Source organism: Scyliorhinus canicula, chromosome 2 (genome assembly GCF_902713615.1).
Source record: "Scyliorhinus canicula chromosome 2, sScyCan1.1, whole genome shotgun sequence".
NCBI classification, from domain to species: Eukaryota; Metazoa; Chordata; class Chondrichthyes; order Carcharhiniformes; family Scyliorhinidae; genus Scyliorhinus; species Scyliorhinus canicula.
The window spans coordinates 91,600,018-91,622,006 of NC_052147.1; the positions used below are offsets into that span (position 1 = coordinate 91,600,018).

The following is a 21,989-nucleotide window of genomic DNA, read 5'->3' on the forward strand; positions in this document are numbered from 1 at the left end:
TGAAGGGGAAATAGAGAACAAGAATAAGAGAACAACATCACCTTATCTGATCAAACGCAGTGATTTGAAGCATATTTGTTTCAACGCCAAAAGTATAGCAGGTAAGACAGACAAACTTTGCACACTTATTAGTACTTGGATCTACGATATGTGTCTATCATGGTTAAAGAAAGGGCAGGATTGGCAGCTGAACTTTGGAGGATATAGATGCTTCCGGAGAGATAGAGGAGGATGTAAAGGGGGTGGGGGAGTAGGATTACTGGTTAAGAGAATCATTTTAGCCGTACTGCAGGAGGACACCTTGAGGGCTCATACAATTATGCAATCTGGGTAGAGCTCGGGAACAGCAAGGGGCAATCACAATGGTGGGGGTTTATTACAGGCACCCCAACTGCCAACGAGAGATAGAGGAGCAGATAGGTAGAGAGATTTTCGGTAGTTGCAAAAGTAACAGGGTTGGTGTGGTGGGGGGTTTTAACTTCCCCTATATTTACTGGGACTCCCTTAGTGCTAGCGCCTGGGATGGGGCAGAGTTCGTAAGGTGCATGTAGAAAGGCTTTTTGATGCAATATGTAGATAGTCCACTAGGGAAGGGGCAGTACTGGACCTGGTATTGGGGAATGAGCCTGGACAGGTGATTGAGGTTTCAGATGGGGAACATTTTGGGAGTAGTCACCACAATTCCGTAAATTTTAGAGTATTTTTGAATAGGGATGAGGATAACCCTCGCGTTAAGGTGCTGATCTGGGGAAAGGCAAATTAAGATAATATTAGACAGGAATTGAAGAATTTGGATTGGATGCGACTGTTGGAGTGTAAATCAACATTGGACATGCGGGAGTCTTTCAAGCAACAGTTGATTAGGATTCACGAAAGTCACGTTCTTGAGAGAACGACGGATAAGTGTGGGAAGTTAAAGGAGCCTTGGATAAGGAGGGATATATGGACCTCGTCAAAATGAATAAGGAGACTTTTGTCTAGAAGGGCAGGGACAGTCGAAACCCTTGAGGAGTACAAAGAAAGTAGGAAGGTACATAAACGGGAAATTAGGAGGGCAAGGAGGGTGTGTGTGTGTGGAGTTTGCACATTCTCCCAGTGTTTGCGTGAGTTTCGCCCCACCAACCCAACAATGTACAGGGCAGGTGGATGGGGCACGCTAAATTGCCCCTTAATTGGAAAAAAAATTAATTGGGTATTCTAAATGTATTTTTAAAAAAGGAGGGCTAGGAGGGGTCATGAAAAGTCCTTGGCAAGTAGGATTAAGGTGAATTCCAAAGCTTTTTATTCATATGTAAAAAGCAAGAGGGTGGCCAGGGAAAGGATTGGACCACTTAAGGACAGTGGGGGGAATCTACGTGTTGAGCCAGAGGAAATGTGCGAGGTACAAAATGAGTACTTTGCATCAGTGTTCACCAAAGAAAAGGACTTTTTGGTAGATAATTCTTGGGTAGGGTGTGTGGCCAGTCTGAATTAAAGGGACAGTGGAAGCGTGGATACAAAGTTGAATAAGGGACAAAAAGCAGAGAGTAATTACAATGGCGTTTTGATATATGTTAATGACATGAATTTGTGTATAGCAGGCATAACCTCCCAGTCTGCAAATGATATAAAAATTGAAACTGGAGTAAGCAATGAAGAAAATACGACAAGGCTAGTGAAATGGGCAGCCAGGGAGCAGAATAAACTTATATAAAGTATGAGATGATACGTTTTGGTAGGAGATGCAGTATGAACTAAACGGTACAATTTTAAAAGTGGGTGCAGAAACAGGCAGCTGGGGATCCAAGTATACAAATGTTTGAATTGGCAGGACAAATTGAGAAGGATCCTGGGTTTCACTACTAGATATCAAATACAAACAGAAGGAAGTTTATGCTAAACCTACATAAATCACTGGCCTCAGTTGGAGTATTGTTTTCAATTTGGCACCAAACTTAAGTGAGACCTTGGAGAAGGTGCAGGCATTTACTAAAAATACTACCAGGGTTAAGGATGTTCAATCATGTGGAGATGCTGGGATTATTTTCCTTAAAGTGGAGACGATTAAGGGATTTGATAGAGGTGTTCAAAATCATCAACTGTTTTAATAGAATAAGGAAAAGTTGTTGTTTCAAGTGGCAGAACGGTCTGTAACTAAGAGGACACAAGATTTAATACAAAGGAACAAGAGATGATGTGAGATTATCTTTTCAAAAACATTGAATTAGTGATCCAAAATGTTCTGCTTGAAAGGATGATGATGGGTGATGATTCTTTAGTAACATTCAAAAAATGAAAGTTTTATATATACTCAAAGGGGAAAACAATTTTGGGGGAAGAGGGAAGTGGGATTCATTGGATAACTCTATAAAAGAGTTGGAGATCAAAGTACACAAATCTTTGTATGTGGTGGGACAAATTGTGAAGGATGTTAACAAAGCAACTTTGATCCTAAACAAAGGCACGATGGGCCTAATAGCTTCAATGCATGGGCTGTTTAGTGCCATTATTTCCCTTTACACATACTGGTATCAATGCATGTTCAGTAATGATCAGTGCGTGACTGGACTTCTTGTTTATCTGGTTCCTTATGGATGTGTTTTGTAAAACGAGACAAATTTGACAAGTCACATCATCATGTTCAGGCTCTGGGTTTTGACTGTTAATGACTGTGGACAGACTTTTGTTTGCACTTGTTTGGCAGATATTGGAGCAGATGTGCTGACCATCATACTATTACAGCATTAAGACCCACTGTGTGCAGGCGTGTAAACTCCCAGGCTCTCCTTGTATTGTAACGCACCAATCTGTGTTTGCCTGCTTTCTTCATTTTCTACAGCGAGCTCAAGTCTGGCTGTTGATGCAGCCAAAAGCACCTGGAATGTGTTTTTTTGCTCCTTGTTTGCACTGTCTCTGAAAAAGATAGTCAGGAGTAGGATTTTGTTTGGAGATTCGTCTCCCTTTGCCAACCCCTCAGATTTCCAGAAAACCTGAAAACAATGCACAGAAAACCAAGGCAGGCCAAAAGAACGCGTTACATATTTGATGCTCTCATGTCTGTTTAATCTAACCATCTCCAACAGAGGAGCTGAGACTTTGTCCCAAATTCTTGGCAACAGATTGATGCATGGAGTAAGCAAAGGTACAAACTGGGGCAAAGGTACAAACCGTACAACTTCATATGACCCCTAATTTGGAACTCAGCTGTCTACTGACAGCTTGATTAATGTATTAATTAATATGGTCAAGTCAGGCCACACTTGCAGTGTGGGTAGGATGCAGAACAAAGAAATTGTGACAATGTATTATTTGTCAATAATGTGATATTAGCAACCTGGTTAATACTGCACAAACTCCTGGACTGGTTTTGAGACACAGACCAGGAAAGATCCAAGCTCAATCTGTGTCTGGAACTAGTTAGGCTGATCTTCCACCTCAGCTCCAACTTCATGTTTTACTCCCATATCTTCCAAAACCAAGGATTGGGGAATACGCCACAGCTCGAAGAGGAAAACAAATGTAAAAATCTTTTGTTTTATGGATGGGTGGTGAGAGGAGAAATTTGTGTTGTTAAATTAAGCCCCTCCTGTCTGTAACACTCCAGTACCTAAAAATCTCAATCACTGACTTGAAAAGACACAACTGAGCATCCATGGCTGTTTGCAGTAGAGAATTCAAAAGTTCAGAACCATTAAGTGAAGATGCTTATCACCTCAGTCTGAAATAGTCAATTACGTATGAGACCGAGAACCTTAGTTCTAGACTCTTCAGTCAAGAGAAACTGCCACAAAGTACCCACCTTATTCAACTCCTTAATCATTTTATACATTTCAATGAGATCACCTGTCAATCTTCTAAGCTAGAGGGAATGTAGACCCTGTCTACTTAATCTTCATCTTCAGACTATTTCTCATCCCACGAATCAGTCTTGGGAATCTTCAATGTATTCCCTCCAAGGCCTGTATGTTCTTCCTTATGTAAGGAGGCCAAACTGTACACAGTACTCCAAGTGCACTCTAGGCAAGGCCTACACAATTGCTGTAAGCCTTCTATACTCTCATGTACTCAATCACAACCTCTAACTTCATGGCCTGGCATATCCCCTGTTCTACCATTACCACTATGCCAGGGATCATTCCTAGTTCAATGGGGAATGCAAAGGGGCATGCCAGGAGCATCACAATGCATATCTAAAAATGAAGTGTCAACCTGGTGAAGCTACAATGCAGGATTACTTGCATGCCAATCAGCCTAAGCAGCAAGTCATGACAAAGCTAAGTGATTGCTCAACCAACAGGTCAGATCTAAGCTCTGTAGTCCTGCCACATCCAGTTGTGAATGGTGGTGGATGATTAAATAACTCATGAGAGGTGGCTCCACAAGTATCACCACCCAGAATTATGGAGGAACCCAGCACATCAATTCAAAAGAGAAGGCTGAAGTATTCACAACAATCTTCAGTCAGAAGGGTTGAGTGGATGATTAAACTTTGCCTCTTCCTGAGGGGAGGGCCCCAGCATCACAGATGCCTGTCTTCAGACAATTTGGTTAATTCCACAGGATGTCAAGAAATGGCTGAAAGGCACTGGATACTGTAAAGGCGACAAGGTCCTGACAATACTATAGCTACAGACTAGAAATATGTGTTTCAGAAATTGCTGTGATCCGAATCAAGCTGTTCCAGTACAAATACAACATAACATCAATCCAGCAACGTGGAAAATTGCCCAGTTATGTCCTATACACAAAAAGCAGGACAAATCCAACCCGGCCAATTACCAGTCCATAACTCTACTGATCATCAGTGAAGGCTCAGTTTGCATTCCGCAGGGTCACTCAACCCTTGACCTCAATGTAGCCTTGATTCAAAAAAGGACAAAAGACCCAAACTCCAGAGTTGAGGTGGGAATGACTGCCCTTGATATCAAGGCCACATTTGACGGAGTGTACCATCAAGGAGTCCTAGCAAAACTGGAGTCAATGGGAATCATAGGTAACACTCCACTGGTTGGAGTCATATCTCGCACAAAGGAAAGTGCTTGTGGTAGTTGGAGGTTGATCATCTTAGTTCCAGGGCATGCCTGCAGAAGTTCCTCAGGAGTGTGTCCTCAGCAAAAACAACTTCAGCTGCTTCGTTAATGATCTTCCTTCCAGCTTAAGGGCAGGAGTGGGCATGTTCAAAGAGATTGCACAATGTTCAGGACTATTTGTGATTCCACTGATACTGAAGCAGTCCATGTCCAAGTGCAACAGCACCTGGACAATATCCAGACTATGGCAGAAAAGTGGAAAGTAACATTTGCGTCACACAAGTGCCAGGCAATCATCATTTGCAACAATAGAGAATCTAATCATCAACCCTTGACATTCAGTGGCATTACTAATGCTGAATCGCACATGATCAACATCCTCGGGTTACCATTGACCTGAAACTGAACTGGTCATACAAATACCATGGTTACAAGAGGTCAGAGGTTAGGAATCCTGTGGACAGTAACTCACCTCTTGACTCCTCCAATTACAAGGCACAAGTCATGGGTGTGATGGAATACTCTCCACTTGCATTGATGAGTGTCGCTCTACAATGCTCAAGATGTTTGTCACCGTCCAGGACAAAGCAGCCCACTTGGTTGACACCCCTTCCACAAACATTCACTCTCTCCACCACCAACGAACAGTGGCAGCAGTGTGTACCATCTACGAGATGCACTGCAGGAACTTGCCACGGCTCCTTTGGCGGCATCCTCCAAATCCACGACTGCTACCATCTAAAAGGACAAAGGCAGCAGACACATGGGAACAGCGCCACCTGGAAGTTCCCCACCAAGTCAGGAAAGCATATGGAATGCTTGCCTTCATTGGACGGGACATCGAGTATATAAGCTGGCAAGTCATGCTACAGTTGTATAGAACCTTGGTAAGGCCACACTTGAAATATTGCACACAATTCTGGTCGCCACACTAACAGAAGGATGTGGAGGCTTTGGAGAGGGTGCAGAGGAGGTTTACCAGGAAGTTGCCTGGCCTGGAGGGTGTTAGCCATGCGGAGGGACTGAATAGACTCGGACTGTTTTCAATAGAAATACGGGGATTTAGGGGCGACTTGATAGAGGTCTGCAAGATTATGAGGGGCATGGATAGAGTGGATGGGCAAGCATTCTTTCCTAGGGTGGAGTGATCAGTCACCAGGGGGCATAGGTTTAAGGTCTGTGGGGCAAAATTAGAGATGTGCAAGGCAGAATTTTATATGCAGAGGTGGTGATGAGTGTCTGGAACGTGCTGCCAGGGGATGTTGTGGAAGCAGATACATTAATCACTTTTGAATGCCTTTTGGCGTTCAAAAGGCATTCGACAAATAGGATGGGTATAGAGGGAAATGGCACAAGGAAGTGCTGAGGGCTTTGGCCAAGTGTGGTATAATGACCGGTACAGGCTTGGAGGGCCGAAGGGTCTGTTCCTATGCTGTATTGTTCTTTGTTTGTAAGTCACTCATCATTCTGACTTGGAAATATATAGCCGTCCCTTCACTGTTACTGTGTCCAACTCCGGGAACTTCCTAACAGCACTGTTGATGTACCTACACCTCATGACTGCAGTGGTTAAAGATGGCAGCAAACCACCATCTTCTCAAGAGGAATTAAAGATGGGTAATGAATGCTGGCCAAGCCAGCGATGCCCACATACTGTACAAATTTAAAACCCCGATCCTTAATTTGTTTTAAAATTTGTGATGGTACGTGGGTGTCACAGGCTGTGCCAGCATTTATTACCTATTCTTAATTGGCTTTGAAGGGGCAGTTAAGAGTCAATCACCTTGCTGTGGGTCTGGAGTCACATATCGGCCAAACCAGGTATGAATGACAGATTCCTTCCCTAAAGGACAATAGTGAACCAGACCGATTTTTATGACAATCGACAATGGCTTCATGCGCATCATTAGACGTTAATTCCAGTGGCAGGGTCCAAACCCGAGTCCCCAGAGCACGAGTCTGAGTTTCTGGTTTACTAGTCCAGTGACAATACCACTCTGCCACCGCCTCCCCATGCTTTCCTAATTAAGATTTACTGTACCTGCACGTTAACTCTCTGTGGTTTATGTACAAGGATACCCAGGAAATGAAAATCGCTTATTGTCACGAGTAGGCTTCAATGAAGTTACTGTGAAAAGCCCCTAGTCGCCACATTTAGGGGCAGCAGGGTAGCATGGTGGTTAGCATAAATGCTTCACAGCTCCAGGGTCCCAGGTTCGATTCCCGGCTGGGTCACTGTCTGTGTGGAGTCTGCACGTCCTCCCCCTGTGTGCGTGGGTTTCCTCCGGGTGCTCCGGTTTCCTCCCACAGTCCAAAGATGTGCGGGTTAGGTGGATTGGCCATGCTAAAGTGCCCGTAGTGTCCTAATAAAAGTAAGGTTAAGGGGGGGTTGTTGGGTTACGGGTATAGGGTGGATACGTGGGTTTGAGTAGGGTGATCATGGCTCGGCACAACATTGAGGGCCGAAGGGCCTGTTCTGTGCTGTACTGTTCTATGTTCTATTCCGGCGCCTGTTCGGGGAGCCTGGTACGGGAATTGAACCGTGCTGCTGGCCTGCCTTGGTCTGCTTTAAAAGCCAGCGATTTAGCCCAGTGTGCTAAACCAGCCCATCCCTATGTATACCAACAATTCCCAATCTATCATTTAAAATATATTGTGCTTTTCTCTTTTTCCGATTAAAGTGAATCACTTCACGCTTCACCACAGCATATTCTATCTGCCATGCTCTTTCCCAAAAACTTAATTCATCTATAACATTTTATAACCGCTTTACATCTCCCTCACGGCTAACTTTCCCACCTAACTTAAAAAAAAATTTTTTTTCCAATTAAGGGGCAATTTAGCACGGCCAATCCTGCACATCATTGGGTTGTGGGGGTGAAACCCACGCAGACACGGGGAGAATGTGCAAACTCCACACGGACAGTGACCCAGGGCCGGGATTCAAACCCGGGCCCTCAGCGACGTAGTCCCAGTGCTAACCAATGCACCAGGTGCCGCCCTTTCCCACCTAAATTCTGTGATTCTAGCTTTGCATCGTCATCAAACATGGACTCGTGACACTTGGTTCCCTTGCGAAGCCATTGACAAAGATTGTAAATAGCTGAGATCCAAGCATTACTTACAACCCGAAAATTACCTGTTTATTTCTACCCTCGATTTTCTGTCTGTTAACCAATCTTCGATCCATGCTTAAGGATTGCCCCCAATTCTATGAGCCCTAACTTTATGCAATGACCTCTTGCAAAACATCATATCAAATGTTTTAGGAATATTCAAATATGCTACACCCACCCTGGATACCCAATATCCACCCTGCTGGCTCTAACCACAGAACCCTAAACCTGTAAGTGTAGGAACAGCTGCGTTTTCATGAGCTCTGGCACTACTCATCTTATAATACTTTTTTTAAAATGTTGATGCACAGCCCATAATTATTTAATCCTGATGTGTATAATCTATGTTCTTGAAAGATACTGACTAAAGTTTGGCGATGGGGGGGGGGGGGGGCCAGGTTACGTCAAGAAAATCCTGGTTTGATTGAACCAGTTGGAGATAGCTGGGGTGGGGCACAGTCCAAAGTTTCGTTGGTGAGCGCGCTTATGCTTTGGCGATGCTGTTGCTTTTGAGATAATGGCTGCCATTGTGAGTAAAGTTGTGGACACCAATCTTGGTGTCCGGCACAGGTTACTGGTGCTCACACTGATGAACTATGTAATATCCTAAAGGGCATGGATGAAGTGGAGCACACTACGAAGGTCTTCGAGGCTTGGTATCGGTCAAAGCCTCCGGACACTGGTCTTGCGTTGTTTTGTCCTCTTATGTATGTCAAGAAGGGTTGGAGACGGCTGGACAGGACACCACCCGCTAGGGCCTAAAGTTGCTCTTTTCCAAGGCTTCAGGATGACGACATGTCGGAGGTGCAAAGGCTTTGGCAAAATTCTGGGTGGATAGTGGCTGTTGCTCAAACATCTTGTGTTGGCTTTTGCCTTTTCAAGCTCGGCGGATGATTATATTATCCATCGGTAATCCTGAACTTTGTCCCCTTGTGATTTTATCCTATTTTGCGTTATTGCCATTTATCCTGGCACGGGTGTATGATATATGAGCACAGAGGCATTTGTCGCTTGTTATCTTGTGAAAATCATGCAGAGTTGGTTGTATGACATGAGGATTGTGCAGTGTTTTTTTTGATGCACTATAATCTTTGCTTTTACACTGAGAAAGTACATTTTTCGGTACCCGTCATTTTCTTATGGATAAGATTAGTTTTGCCACAGCAGGATGGCAGATAGGTGATTTTGTATAGAGGTGGTTGGTACAGCACTCTTAAGTCCTCATTGTGGGGGAGGAAAAACCCTGTTAGAACTATTGGTGTTGTGTTTTTCTTTTGTACTTTTGAGATTAAAGAATCCTTGCTTCTCTCCAATGAAAGTAGGTAGGTGTGGTGCTGATACAGGCTCTGGTGATTTGTTATATTTAATTCTTGATTGTTTCCCTTTTATTGTCGAAAGAGATGTCCCGTTCATGTGTTTCTTGATGATTCCTTCTTCTGCTTGTCAGGGGGGTTTTCTTGGTGGAAAACGGATTAAGTTTTCCGGTGATGGTGGGGCCTATACATTGCCTTCGATTTGGCTAGAGGAGAAAGGTCGATGCAAAACAAGTCTTGGCATGGTGTTAGAATCTTTGGCTTATTGACTCCTGTATATGAGAGTTTACACTGTCACATCTTGCATCGATGGCGGTATCCTGTTGTTCCCCTTTTCCTGGGTTATCTTTTCATTGCTTAGAGGTCTTGGGAGGCTGAGTCAGGTCCAATTAGTTGTATGCGACCCCATTAAGGAATCTGTTACATTGTGTCGCTGTCTCTTTGTTGCCTTGTGGAGGAGCGCGTGCACCATAGTGCCAAGTGCTCAAGGCGTGAGCATTATCGCCAACTCTTTTTGGCATCCTTTTATCCTTTCGTTTTTCATATGAAAGGAGATGCCAACTACAACGATTGATAATCTGAACCAAATGTATGAATTTTTGGTCTTCTCCATATGTGTATTTGGAACAATGATCACTGTACCGGATTTGTTTCATCTTGTGGTGAAATATAAAATCTCCCCTTTGAACTAATGTCCTCACAGATTTTTTGTTTGCGGTCAAAGAATCATTAACTGGCAGGTCTCGTATCCGAGAAAATACGTGATAATGTGACATTGGTGCCTCTGTTATAATTGGGAGCTGGGGAGGTATGTTTCGTTGCACAGCCTAACGGGGTGCAAAACCTTATTTTTTTTTGGCTGTATGAACAATTGCTACACGCGAAGGTGTGCACCATTTTACAATGTTTTCATGGCTTTATCCTCTTTACCCCCATTCTCTAGCGTTAAGAGTCTTTCCTTCTGATTTCCATTTGTTCCAATTTTTTTTGTTTTATTTTATTATTTTTGGTCCATAGTCTCCTAATTGGAATGCACCTTTAAGCAGGGACATAAGCTGAAGATACCTGTTCCAGGGTTTGATTTTTGGAGGAGAAAACAAACTGGTTGGCGCTGAGGGAATCTTATGGACCAGCTTTGGAGGAAGTGGTTCGATTGGTTGGTGGCAACCTGAGGGTTGGCCAGAGTCAGTGGTCTGGCTGCCAACAGTCAGTGTTTGGTTTCTGCAGGAAGAACTGGGCAGACGTAATTACACCTTGAACGAAGAAGGGACTTTGTGCTGAAGTAAAGAACTGTTTTTTTGTTCTAATGAGTGAGTGCCTGCTACATCTTTGCTATAGAGTTGAAATGAACTTGAATCTGCAAAAGAAAGTAGACAGCCTTGCCAGAAAAAACCATCAAGCTCAGAAAAAGCAGCAAAGCAAAAAACTTGAATTCCTGAAAAATACCCCGAAAACTATCACAGTGAAAAGATCTTTTATCATTTTTGCTTTAGAATCTTTTTTCTTCCCACTCCACCACACTCTATGTTGTGTGTGTGTTTGTGTGCATGAATACATTAGGGGCGCAATCTAACCAAATTCGTTCCAAGTGTGGTAGCGAACGGCAAATGCCAGGTGTTTCCCAGTAGCTGACCTGGCAAGGTGGTCATTGATGTCCAACATTAATCGGGCCACTTAATGGTGCCCAATGAACTTCTCGCCACAAATAACTGTCCCGTCAGCTGATTTGGTGCGACCTTGCACAGCAGCTTCCCGCTAACGAGCGGCAGCAGCAGTTAAACCGACCTCGCAGAGCAAACTCGAGACAGCATGCAGCCATGCCACCGCACAGACCAGCTCCCTGATTCAGGGATGGAGACCTGGCCAGACTGCTGGATGCGGTCGCGTCCAGATGGGTCGCAGTATCAGCCAGTGCCACCTGGTGACAGTGGCAGCAGCCGTCAGGCTGGGTAGTGCCACCAGGAGGATCTCATAAGAACACAAGAACATAAGAACTAGGAGCAGGAGTAGTCCAATATTGGACCCTCGAGCCTGCTCCGCCATTCAATGAGATCATGGCTGATCTTTTGTGGACTCAGCTCCACTTTCCGGCCCGAACACCATAACCTTTAATCCCTTTATTCTTCAAAAAACCATCTATCTTTATAGAATCATACAATTTACACTGCAGGAGGTCATTCGACCCATCGAGTCTGCACCAGCTCTTGGAAAGAGCACCTTACCCAAGTACACACCTCCACCCCATCCCCATAACCCAGGAACCCCACCCAACACTAAGGGTAATTTTGGACAATAAGGGCAATTTATCATGGCCAATCCGCCTGACCTGCACATCTTTGGACTGTGGGAGGAAACCAGAGCACCTGGAGGAAACCCATGCACACACGGTGAGAACGTGCAGACTCCGAACAGACAGCGACCCAAGCCGGGAATCGAACCTGGGACCCTGAAGCTGTAAAGCAGTTGTGCTAACCACTATGCTACCGTGAATGGAGTTAATGAAGGAGCCTCAACTGCTTCACTTGGCAAGGGATTCCATAGATTCACAACCCTTTGGGCGAAGAAGTTCCTCCTAAACTCATCCTTCTTAATTCCAACAAGTACAGTCCCAGTCTACTCAACCTCGCCTCGTAATCCAACCCCTTCAGCTCTGGGATTAACCTAGTGAATCTCCTCTGCACACCCTCCAGCGCCAGTATGTCCTCTCTCAGGTAAGGAGGCCAAAATTGAACACAAATACTCCAGCTGTGGCCTCACTAACACCTTATACAATTGCAACATAACCTCCCTAGTCTTAAACTCCATCCCTCTAGCAATGAAGGACAAAATTCCATTTGCCTTCTTAATCATCTGTAAACCAACTTTTTGCGACTCATGCACTAGCACACCCAGGACTCTCTACACAGCAGCATGTTTTAATATTTTATCATTTAAATAATAATCCCTTTTGCTGTTATTCCTACCAAAATGGATAACCTCACATATGTCAACATTGTATTCCATCTGCCAGACCCTAGCCCATTCACTTAACCTATCCAAATCCCTCTACAGACTTCCAGTATCCTCTGCACTTTTTGCTTTCCCACTCATCTTGTGTCATCTGCAAACTTGGACACATTGCCCTTGGTCCCCAACTCCAAATCATCTCAGTAAATTGTGAACAATTGTGAGCCCACCACTGATCCCTGAGGGACACCGCTAGCTACTGATTGCCAGCCAGAGAAACACCCATTAATCCCCACTTTTTGCTTTCTATTAATTAACCAGTCCTCAATCCATGCTACTACTTTACCCTTAATGCCATGCATCTTTATCTTAAGCAGCAACCTTTTGTGTGGCGCCTTATCAAAGGCTTTCTGGAAATCCAGATATACATAGAATTTTACAGATTTCATAGAATTTACAGTGCAGTAGGCCATTCGGCCCATCGAGTCTGCACCAGCCCCTGGAAAGAACACCCTACCCAAGCCATTACCGTAACCCTATCCACACAACCCAGCAACCCCACCGAACACTAAGGGCAATTTGGACCCTCAGGGCAATTTAGCGTGGCCAATCCACCTAACTTGCACATCTTTGGACTGTGGGAGGAAACTGGAGCACCCGGAGGACACGCACACACAGGGAGAACGTGCAGACTCCATTCAGACAGTGCCCCAATCCAGGATTCGAACCTGGGACCCTGGAGCTGGGAAGCATTTGTGCTAACCACATCCATTGGCTCCCAGTTACCTACCTCACTGGTAATGTCCTTAAAAAATTCCACTAAATTAGTTAGGCACGACCTGCCCTTTATGAACCCCTGCTGCGTCTGCCTAATGGGACAATTTCCATCCAGATGCCTCGCTATTTCTTCCTTGATGATAGATTCCAGCATCTTCCCTACTACCGAAGTTAAGCTCACTGGCCTATAATTACCTGCTTTCTGCCTACCTCCCTTTTTAAACAGTGGTGTCACGTTTGCTAATTTCCAATCCACCGGGACCACACCAGAGTCTAGTGAATTTTGGTAAATTATCACTAGTGCGTTTGCAATTTCCCTAGTCATCTCTTTTAGCACTCTGGGATGCATTCCATCAGGGCCAGGAGACCTGTCTACCTTTAGCCCCATTAGCTTGCCCATCACTAGCTCCTTACTGATAACAATCATCTCAAATCCTCATCTGTCATAGCCTCATTTCTATCAGTCATTGGCATGTTATTTGTGTCTTCCACTATGAAGACCGACCCAAAAAACCTGTTCATTTCCTCAGCCATTTTCTCATCTCCCACTATTAAATCTCCTTTCTCATTTTCTAAAGGACCAATGTTTACCTGAGCCATACTTTTTTGTTTTATATATTTGTAGAAACGTTTACTATCTGTTTTTATATTCTGAGCAAGTTTACTCTCATAATCTATCTTACTCTTCTTTATAGCTTTTTTAGTAGCTTTCTGTTGCCCCCTAAAGATTTTCCAGTCCTCTCGTCTCCCACTAATCTTTGCCACTTTGTATGCTTTTTCCTTCAATTTGATACTCTCCCTTATTTCCTTAGATATCCACCCAGTGCTGTAAGAATGACTTCAACCAGGTGGCAGATGTGAGTTGGCATCGGCCCCCTGGCACCGGTTCCACCTGCCCCCTCCCCAAATGACCCTGCACCTGCCGCCACACCCCCACCCAATACAATGCTCAATGCTGCAGCATGCCCCAGTACACCCTCGCACACACCAGCAGCCCCCCCCCCTCCCCGTGCTTGAAACATGCAGTTCAAGATGTCCCCTCCGTGTCCCCACAAGAGAAATTGGCCCACAATTGGGGGCCCAGATGGGAAAGGCCCAGGTGAGTGCAGGATCTCCTGAGTCCGCATCCCCTACGAGGAACAGGCCTGGAAGTCAAGGAGTGGCCGAGGACAGATTGGTCACCGACGTCGAGCTTGGCCTGCGTCGCAGAGGTGAGTATCCATGGCCTTCCCAGATGACCTGTCAAATGTAGAAATGTTCATGCCAGCATGGTGACCCTTCCCTCTCGCTGACCACATGTCCATTCCTCTGCAGGGTCTCCATCAGATGGAGCCTGCAGATCCAGGGGATGCTCTCCACGTTCTGATAATGGGTGTGAGTATGCACTCAGCCGACAGACAGGAGTCAGGATTATGGCATAGATTGAGAGCATCAGAGCTCAGCTCACAGCGGGTTATCACCACCCTCCTGCCTTCTGAAGTCTCCCTCAGTGTACCCAAACAGGTGCCGTAGTGTGGCGACTCGGGGATTTTCACATTAACTTCATTGCAGTGTTAATGTAAGACTGCTGGGACACTAACAAAGATTATTATTATTGTATATTGACCCACTGACAGTGCCGACACAAGCCCATCACCCTGAAGTGATGTAACACAGACCCTGGGAGGGTGGAACAGGGCAATTGAGGGGCAGTGGGTAGGAAGGGGGTGGGGGAAAGAGAGACAAATGATGGACGAAGCCATGTACTGTGAGAAGCAGGTGAGGATATGGGCCTCCCTGGTCCTCCAGGCATGCTGGACCCTCGGCACCGCTGCCTGTCCTCCATGCTCCGGCTGGTCCTGCGGGTACTTCCTGGGAAGCGTGCACACTCCCTGGGAAACCTACACGCCCGTGTATGATCTTCAGGTTGGGGCTGCACACAAGCTGAATGTTCAAGGAATGTTCAAGTACCTCTTCCTGATAATGAAGGGCACTCCCAGACCTCCCCGTGTGCTGAAGGTGACATGTGTGCCATCTATTACCCCCTGGACCTAGGGCATCCAGGAGAATCCTGCTGCACGGACATCCTGGTGGGCTTGGTTCAGGTCAAAGTTTATGTAGTCAGTTGCCCGGGCAAAAAGGGGCATGCTTTTGTGGGCCATGGGTTGAGCTTTGCCACACAAGTCCGCGCTCGAGCCCTGGAATGATCCTGAGGCGTAGACGTTCAGGGCTGCGGTGACCTTGATGGCCACTGGGAGCTTCCTCCTCCATGTGGTGCCAAGTCTGCAAGGACGTGGCACAGGTGCCGCACTATCTCCTTGTTGAGGCGAAGCCTCCTGAGGCACGCACTGTCCATCATCAAGGAGCAGTGACACCGTGGGCCATCGCTGGCCTCCCCATCTGGGTCCCACTCTGTCCTGATGGGTGTCTGAATCCTCAAGGTGTGGAGCAAGGACTGCACATGGGCCGCCATCTCGAGCCTCTGTCGCCACTGCTGCTGCCGCCTTCTCCGGAGTCTGGCCACCTGCTCTGCAAACGCAAGGCCAGCTTCCGCAAGGTCAAAATCTCATCCATAATGTAACATCTATTAGGAATTGGAGAGGGTGAGGGACAGACAATCAGTGAGGGCTTCCACCCGTCGGATCCCTCAAGCCTCTTCCACTCTTACATTGTCTGCCATACCTCAGGCTGCCATTCAACATGCCCTGTACGACCCCTGGCCGCAGCAGTGGCCCTTGCACACCGGACCCTGTACCCTAGACACCCGCTGGTAACGTCACCTGGGCAGGGGGCTGGTTCCCTCCCCGTTCCGTGCATCCACCCTTTGGTCGCCCGATGTCCCCAGTGCTGAGGGTGAACTCCTGGGTGTTTGGATGCTGGCCATTGCCTCTGTGATGTTGATGCCTCCAGTGTTCAGGCAAAGTGTCCAGGCCTCACAGCCTGATTGAAATGGTAGGCAATAACACTCGCCTGCTTCATGACACATCTACCCACACAAATCCACTTGGGAGCTGTGAAGTGCTTACATGACTAAAACTGCCAATTCCTCATTAGCGGTAGCCTTCTGCTGTGCGGCCAACAGCCACCATGGTGAGCAGGGGTTAAAGTGGCCACCACCATATTAGCACGGACGGGGCTCTGTCATGGGGGTGTTCAGTCGGAAGGGCAGGCAACAACTGTCCCCGTAATGGGTACACCGATCCGGGCATGGGGCCCCTCCGACCGAGTTCATCTCCTCCCAGTCTGCCCGCAACTGAGCCCGCCTCTCACCCCAGCACTGGGAAGGGCCCTGGTGCCCCCTGGGCTCACTGCCCAAATTCCAAGATGGCTACTAACCGCTCTCTGATCCCCAACGCAGCCATTGCGCTAGCTTCACGGTTTAGGTGCACTAAGCGGTGCCTGCGTGACCGCTTGCTGTGGAGGCGGTTAGATCATGGGAAGCCATTCGATAGGAGGTCCTTCCAGTTAACGGAACGGAGAGTGGTCTTAATTGGTGATCACTCGTTTCTCGCCAATGGGAGTGGGCCGGTTAGATCGGAGATCGGAAACCGATCGGAGCCTGGAGTGGTTCCCAATTTCGGCCTCTCCCACCAGCTAATCGGCCCGCTCGTTTTATCGTCCGGCGCAACCTGCTAGATCATGCCGTATATATGGGGCAAGTTGGAACAGCGGCGGCGGCAGGGGGGTGGTGTGGCGAATATAGTGATTTATGTTAAATTTACAAACCTAGTGACTACAGTTTGTTGGGCTCAGCGAAGATCCTCCAGCATTTTAAAATTACATCTAATTCACTTGTGTTATGACTCTGGGTCAAGTGGGGCTGGAATTGTCCGTGCAGTAGCCCAGGGTGTCGTAACAGTAGTTTCAGCATCTCAAGACAAAATCTCACTCTTTTATCCATTTATTGTTTTTCCTTGTATAAACGGAGGTACCAAGTTTAATGATTAAACTGAACCAACTGTGTTGGTGTCCTCCTGTCTTTTTCTTTATTCATGCTCGGGGAATCATTAATGTTGTGCTGTACCGGTTTTGAGGGTCGGAGGCGTTATTTATAAAAATGGAAAAACTCTAATAAAATATATTTAGGGAAAAAAAACAAGATTCCCCTTTCCCAATTCCATGCTGACTCTACCAAATCATTAAGTACCCTGTTACTCTCACCTGAAATATACAGATTCTAGCGTTTCTCTTTGGTCCAGCTGGGTCAACAGTGCAGCCCTCATGCACACACAGCTCAGTCCCTCTGTCCTCCAATACAAGAATGGGCTGGCCTTGCCCAATAATGCAGGATCTGTTAACCTCAACAGATTTCGGAGGACCAGGTACATCATTCATAACAGGAATTTCATATGCCAGCAATCATCAATAGCTGTCAACCAATTCAGGATCGGAGAAGTTTCTAACATGGTGGCACAGGGAAGAGTTGGCACTGGACAAAAAGGGGGTGGAGGGGTACAGGTAAGGTACAGTTGCCAGAGTCCAAGATGACCAAAGGCTGCTTTCCCCTTTGAAGGGGAGAGTTGACTGGTGGTGATTTAACCTGAGAATCACCACACCTCAGGCGAGGGGCAAGGTTGAGAAGGTGGGCCTTCGTGAATATGAGGGACTGGTTTAGCACAGTGGATTAAATAGCTGGCTTGCAATGCAGAACAATGCCAGCAGTGCAGGTTCAATTCCTGTACTGACCTCCTCGAACAGGCGCCGGAATGTGGCGACTAGGGGCTTTTCAAAGTAACTTCATTGAAGCCTACTTGTGACAATAAGTTATTATTATTATTATTATAACCAGCAGGAATACTGGGCAACGGATCTTTCATTGCTTTTAAAATAGATTCTCCTTTCAAGTGCTCTATTATTTTTTTTCCTGAGTGTTGGGGTAGTGTCAGTAAAAGACTCTCACACTGGATCAGAGAAGGAGATAGGAGATGTAACACCGAATAGGTATTGGAGCTCACTTGCCCTTCAATCACATGTATACTCTGAAACAGCTACTGTAGTCAAAGTATGTAATTCAGAATGTTTCCAGGAATTGCAAGCTAACAAAGCCGTTTTGCCATAAATCCTTTTGTAGCAGTATTGTATAAGAACACAAATTAGCAAGGATCACCACACATGTCTCCAATCAAGAAGCTACTAATCATAGAACAAGGTGCATCAGGCACAGAATTGAACAGAATTTTTTCATGCAATTACATCTTTTTTCAAACAGTACGTGGAATTCTACCCCCCCCCCCCCCCCCCCCCCCCCCCCCCCCCCCCGAGAGTAGTGGAGGCTGGGTCATTTAATTTATTCAAGGCACAGTTAGATATGATTTCTGATAAACAAGGCAGTTGGCAAGGTGGTCCAAATTAGCTACTCCTGTTCCTAAGTCCTATGTTTCTATGATTTAAAACTGTGGCTATATGAGTGAGATGTTATTTAAAAAAACATACTCTTGTTGTTTCCCCTTGTAGTTCCTTTGTTCCCACCTTGCACACTTGGATTTTAATAAGAATCTGGTTTTATTGCACTGCACTCCCTCCAGCACATCACCAAAGACGTTACCTTCATGTACAAGTGTAGACCTGCTTTATTGTGTGTAGTTTTGGTCTCCTTATCTGAGCAAGGATGTTCTTGTTTTCGAGGAAGTGCAGCGAAGGTTTACCAGACTGATTCCTGGGGTGGCGGGACTGACATATGAGGAGCGATTGAATTAATTAGGATTGTTTTTGCTGGAGTTCAGAAGAATGAGGGGGGGGGGGGTGGAGGATCTCAGAAATCTGTAAAATTCTAACAGGACTAGACAGGGTAGATGCAGGAAGGATGTTCCCGATGGTGGGTGTGTCCAGAATCAGGGGCCACAGTCTGAGGATACGGGGTAGACTATTTAAGAACAAGATGAGGAGAAATCTTTTCTTCCAGAAAGTGGTTGGCCTGTGGAATTTGTTACCGCAGGAAGTAAATGAGGCCAAAACATTGTATGTTTTCAAGAAGCAGATAGGTATGGCACTTCGGGCAAAAGGGATCAAAGGACTTGAGGGGAAAGTAGGATCAGGCTATTGAGTTGATGATCAGCCATGATCATAATGAATGGCGGAGCAGGTTTGAAGGGCTGAATGGCGTTCCCCTGCTCCTATTTGCTATGTTTCTATGTAGACAAAGACATGTTTTCCATAGGCTGCCCTGCACACTTGTATTTTAATAAGAATATGGTTTTGTGGGAACTGCACTCCCTCCAGCACACCAGCTCTCCAATGATGTTATCCATATGCAAGTCTAGAAAATGAGTGGTCATAGTTTTCCAGAGGTGGTCACTGGATACTGAGCCCTGCCTAAAACCTGTTTGGATAAGATGCTGTACTAGAGGGTCATTGAGAAAATTAAGGGAATTCAGTGACATAAATAAAGGGGTTAACCGAGACAAAAAGCAAAAAGTGGGGAAAAATTAATATTTTCAAGTTAAGATGACAAAGCGAGGGTAAAGCAAGGTTCCATCTGCCCTCAGGTGAATATAAAAGATCCCACAGCACCATTAGAAGGGAAGAAGGGGAGTTCTCAATGTTCTGGTCTATGTCCACACACAAAGGTCTGTGGTGGGGGTAGGGGATTGCAGGATCTCACTGAGTCACAAGCACACATTTTCACCTCTTCAGCACTATTGCACGTTCTTACCATAATCCTCCTGACTGACGTTAACCATCACTCCTCCTCCGATGTCAATCTGTCTGTACATCACACTGTCGTCCAGCTTCATCAAGATTTCCTCCTGCAGCGCATCATTCCCAGAAGCTCTCTTCCGGCTCATAAAATGTGCATACAGCTCAGTTTGTGTGATTAAGAAGTTCAATTTCCGCTGCTGCCTCTTCGCCTAGGGTCAATAAAAGCAGGTCTAAGAGTTGTCTGGTGGAGATGAGGAGGCATGGGGGAGAAGAGTGCACAAGCTGCGCAGAGTTGTAGCATCATATGAAAGGAGGAAGTTTTGGAACAACTTCACAGGTAAGCTATATATTTGATTCACCAAATTGTGGACTGCCTGTGTATCATGTAGATTTCTAGAAAGTGGGCGCACGACACTTCGGGCAGTGAAAATCCATTAATTCCCAGAACTCTATTGATAGTTGTTGTGACAACTCTAGTCAGGGAGCACAGAGGGTTTGGGAGATGCCCATTAACTGTATTGATACTCACATTAGGTCGATCCCAGGTTTGGAGGGATTTTCTCAAGGAGGGGGTTTGAGTAGGTTGGGCCTGTACTCACTGGAGTTTAGGAGAATGAGGGGCAACCTAATTGAGTCAGATAGGATTCTGAACGGGCTTGACAGGGTAGATGCTGAGAGATTGTTTCCCCTTGTGGGAGAGTCTAGGACCAGAGGGCATTATCTCAGAGTAAGGGTGCCCATTTAGGACAGAGATGAGGAGTTTCTTCTTTAAGGGGGTAGTGAATCTGCGGAATTTCTACCGCAGAGGGCTGTAGAGCCTGGGTCATTAAGTATGTTCACCACCGAGATACAGATTTTTAAATGGTACGGGAATGAAGAATTATGGGGATAAGGTACGAAAGTGGAGTTGAGGATTATCATTTCAGATCAGTCATGATCTCATTGAACGGCAGAGCAGACTTGATGGTCTGAATGGTCTACTTCTGCGTCTTATGGTCTGTTAACCCCAAAACCCTAGTGTTTCATGTAACTCTTCAAACTTCTTTCACACTGTTGTCACCCACAACTCCAGGTCTTTCTTCAGCTATAGCCTTGAACTCCACCCCGACAAGAGTGGAGATGTGTTTCTCAATTCCATGATACTTTGTTCAAACTGCAGAGATAGGTCATGAAGACCATTCCCCCTCAGTCTGCCGCCTACTGATTTGTTTCAAATAACTCAGCCCGTGCAGTTACATGATATGCAACTTTACAAGTGATTCCCTTCAAACTGCTGTGAAAGGTGGCCAGTAAAACTGAGCCTTATGGAATTCCAACTGTGACCAGGGCCCATCCCTCTCCAATCCCAACAATGATGCAGGAGCTTTCCATTTGTTGCCTGCTCTGCCTGATATCTGCCCTATAACCCATACAAGCTAATCTCTTTTCGCAATGTTGCACTTTAGGTCAAATTGCCATTGTCCAATAGGATTCTTCAAATTAGCTATACTATCACATCAGTGAGTTAGGGCATCCACAGAACTCTCTAGGCAATCATAAATCATATCCCATATCATGCCCAACAGCAACATCCTTACATTGCACTTCAATTGGCAGGTTTGTAATTCCCAGGGTCTGAATTTTTCACTGAAATAATAGGAACAAATAAACCCTTCCTCACTCCATTTGGAGCACTGAAAAATTGGAGCTGCTAAATAGAGTAGTGGCCCGCATACAACCTCTCTTTGTGCTTAAGCATTCTTGGGCAAACAGAATTACTTGTAAGAATCTCAGGTCAGATCAGATCGAGAGTATTATATTCAGTCTTGTTCATCACACCTCAGGAAGATTTTATCAGCCTTGGAACAGCTGTGCAGATTCACTACAACAATACTCATGCTTAAAGGATTATATTATGGGGACATGATGTGGAGATGCTGGCGTTGGACTGGGGTGAGCACAGTAAGAAGTCTTACAACACCAGGTTAAAGTCCAACAGGTTTGTTTCAAATCACTAGCTTTCGGAGCACTGCAGCTTCTTCATTCACCCGAGGAAGGAGCAGTGCTCCGAAAGCTAACGATTTGAAACAAGCCTGTTGGACTTTAACTTGGTGTTGTAAGGCTTCTTATTATGGGGACAGGTCACATAGACTAGGTTTCGCATTTGATAAGGTAGAACTATTTACTCTGGTGGGGAGAGTTCAGAGCAAGGGGACAAAACCTTGAAATTA

General features: G+C 45.7%; 1 protein-coding gene across 6 annotated transcripts in view; it reads right to left on the reverse strand.

Moving 5' to 3' along the window:
• The window catches only part of ino80 (INO80 complex ATPase subunit), a 314,154-nt gene that overhangs the window by 210,971 nt on the left and 81,194 nt on the right, over positions 1-21,989 (reverse strand). For all 6 annotated transcript variants that reach the window (XM_038782859.1, XM_038782838.1, XM_038782829.1 and 3 more), the window contains one exon: positions 19,793-19,988. In XM_038782859.1, coding sequence (XP_038638787.1) covers positions 19,793-19,988 — 196 coding nt within the window. The remainder of the gene's footprint in view (positions 1-19,792; positions 19,989-21,989) is intronic.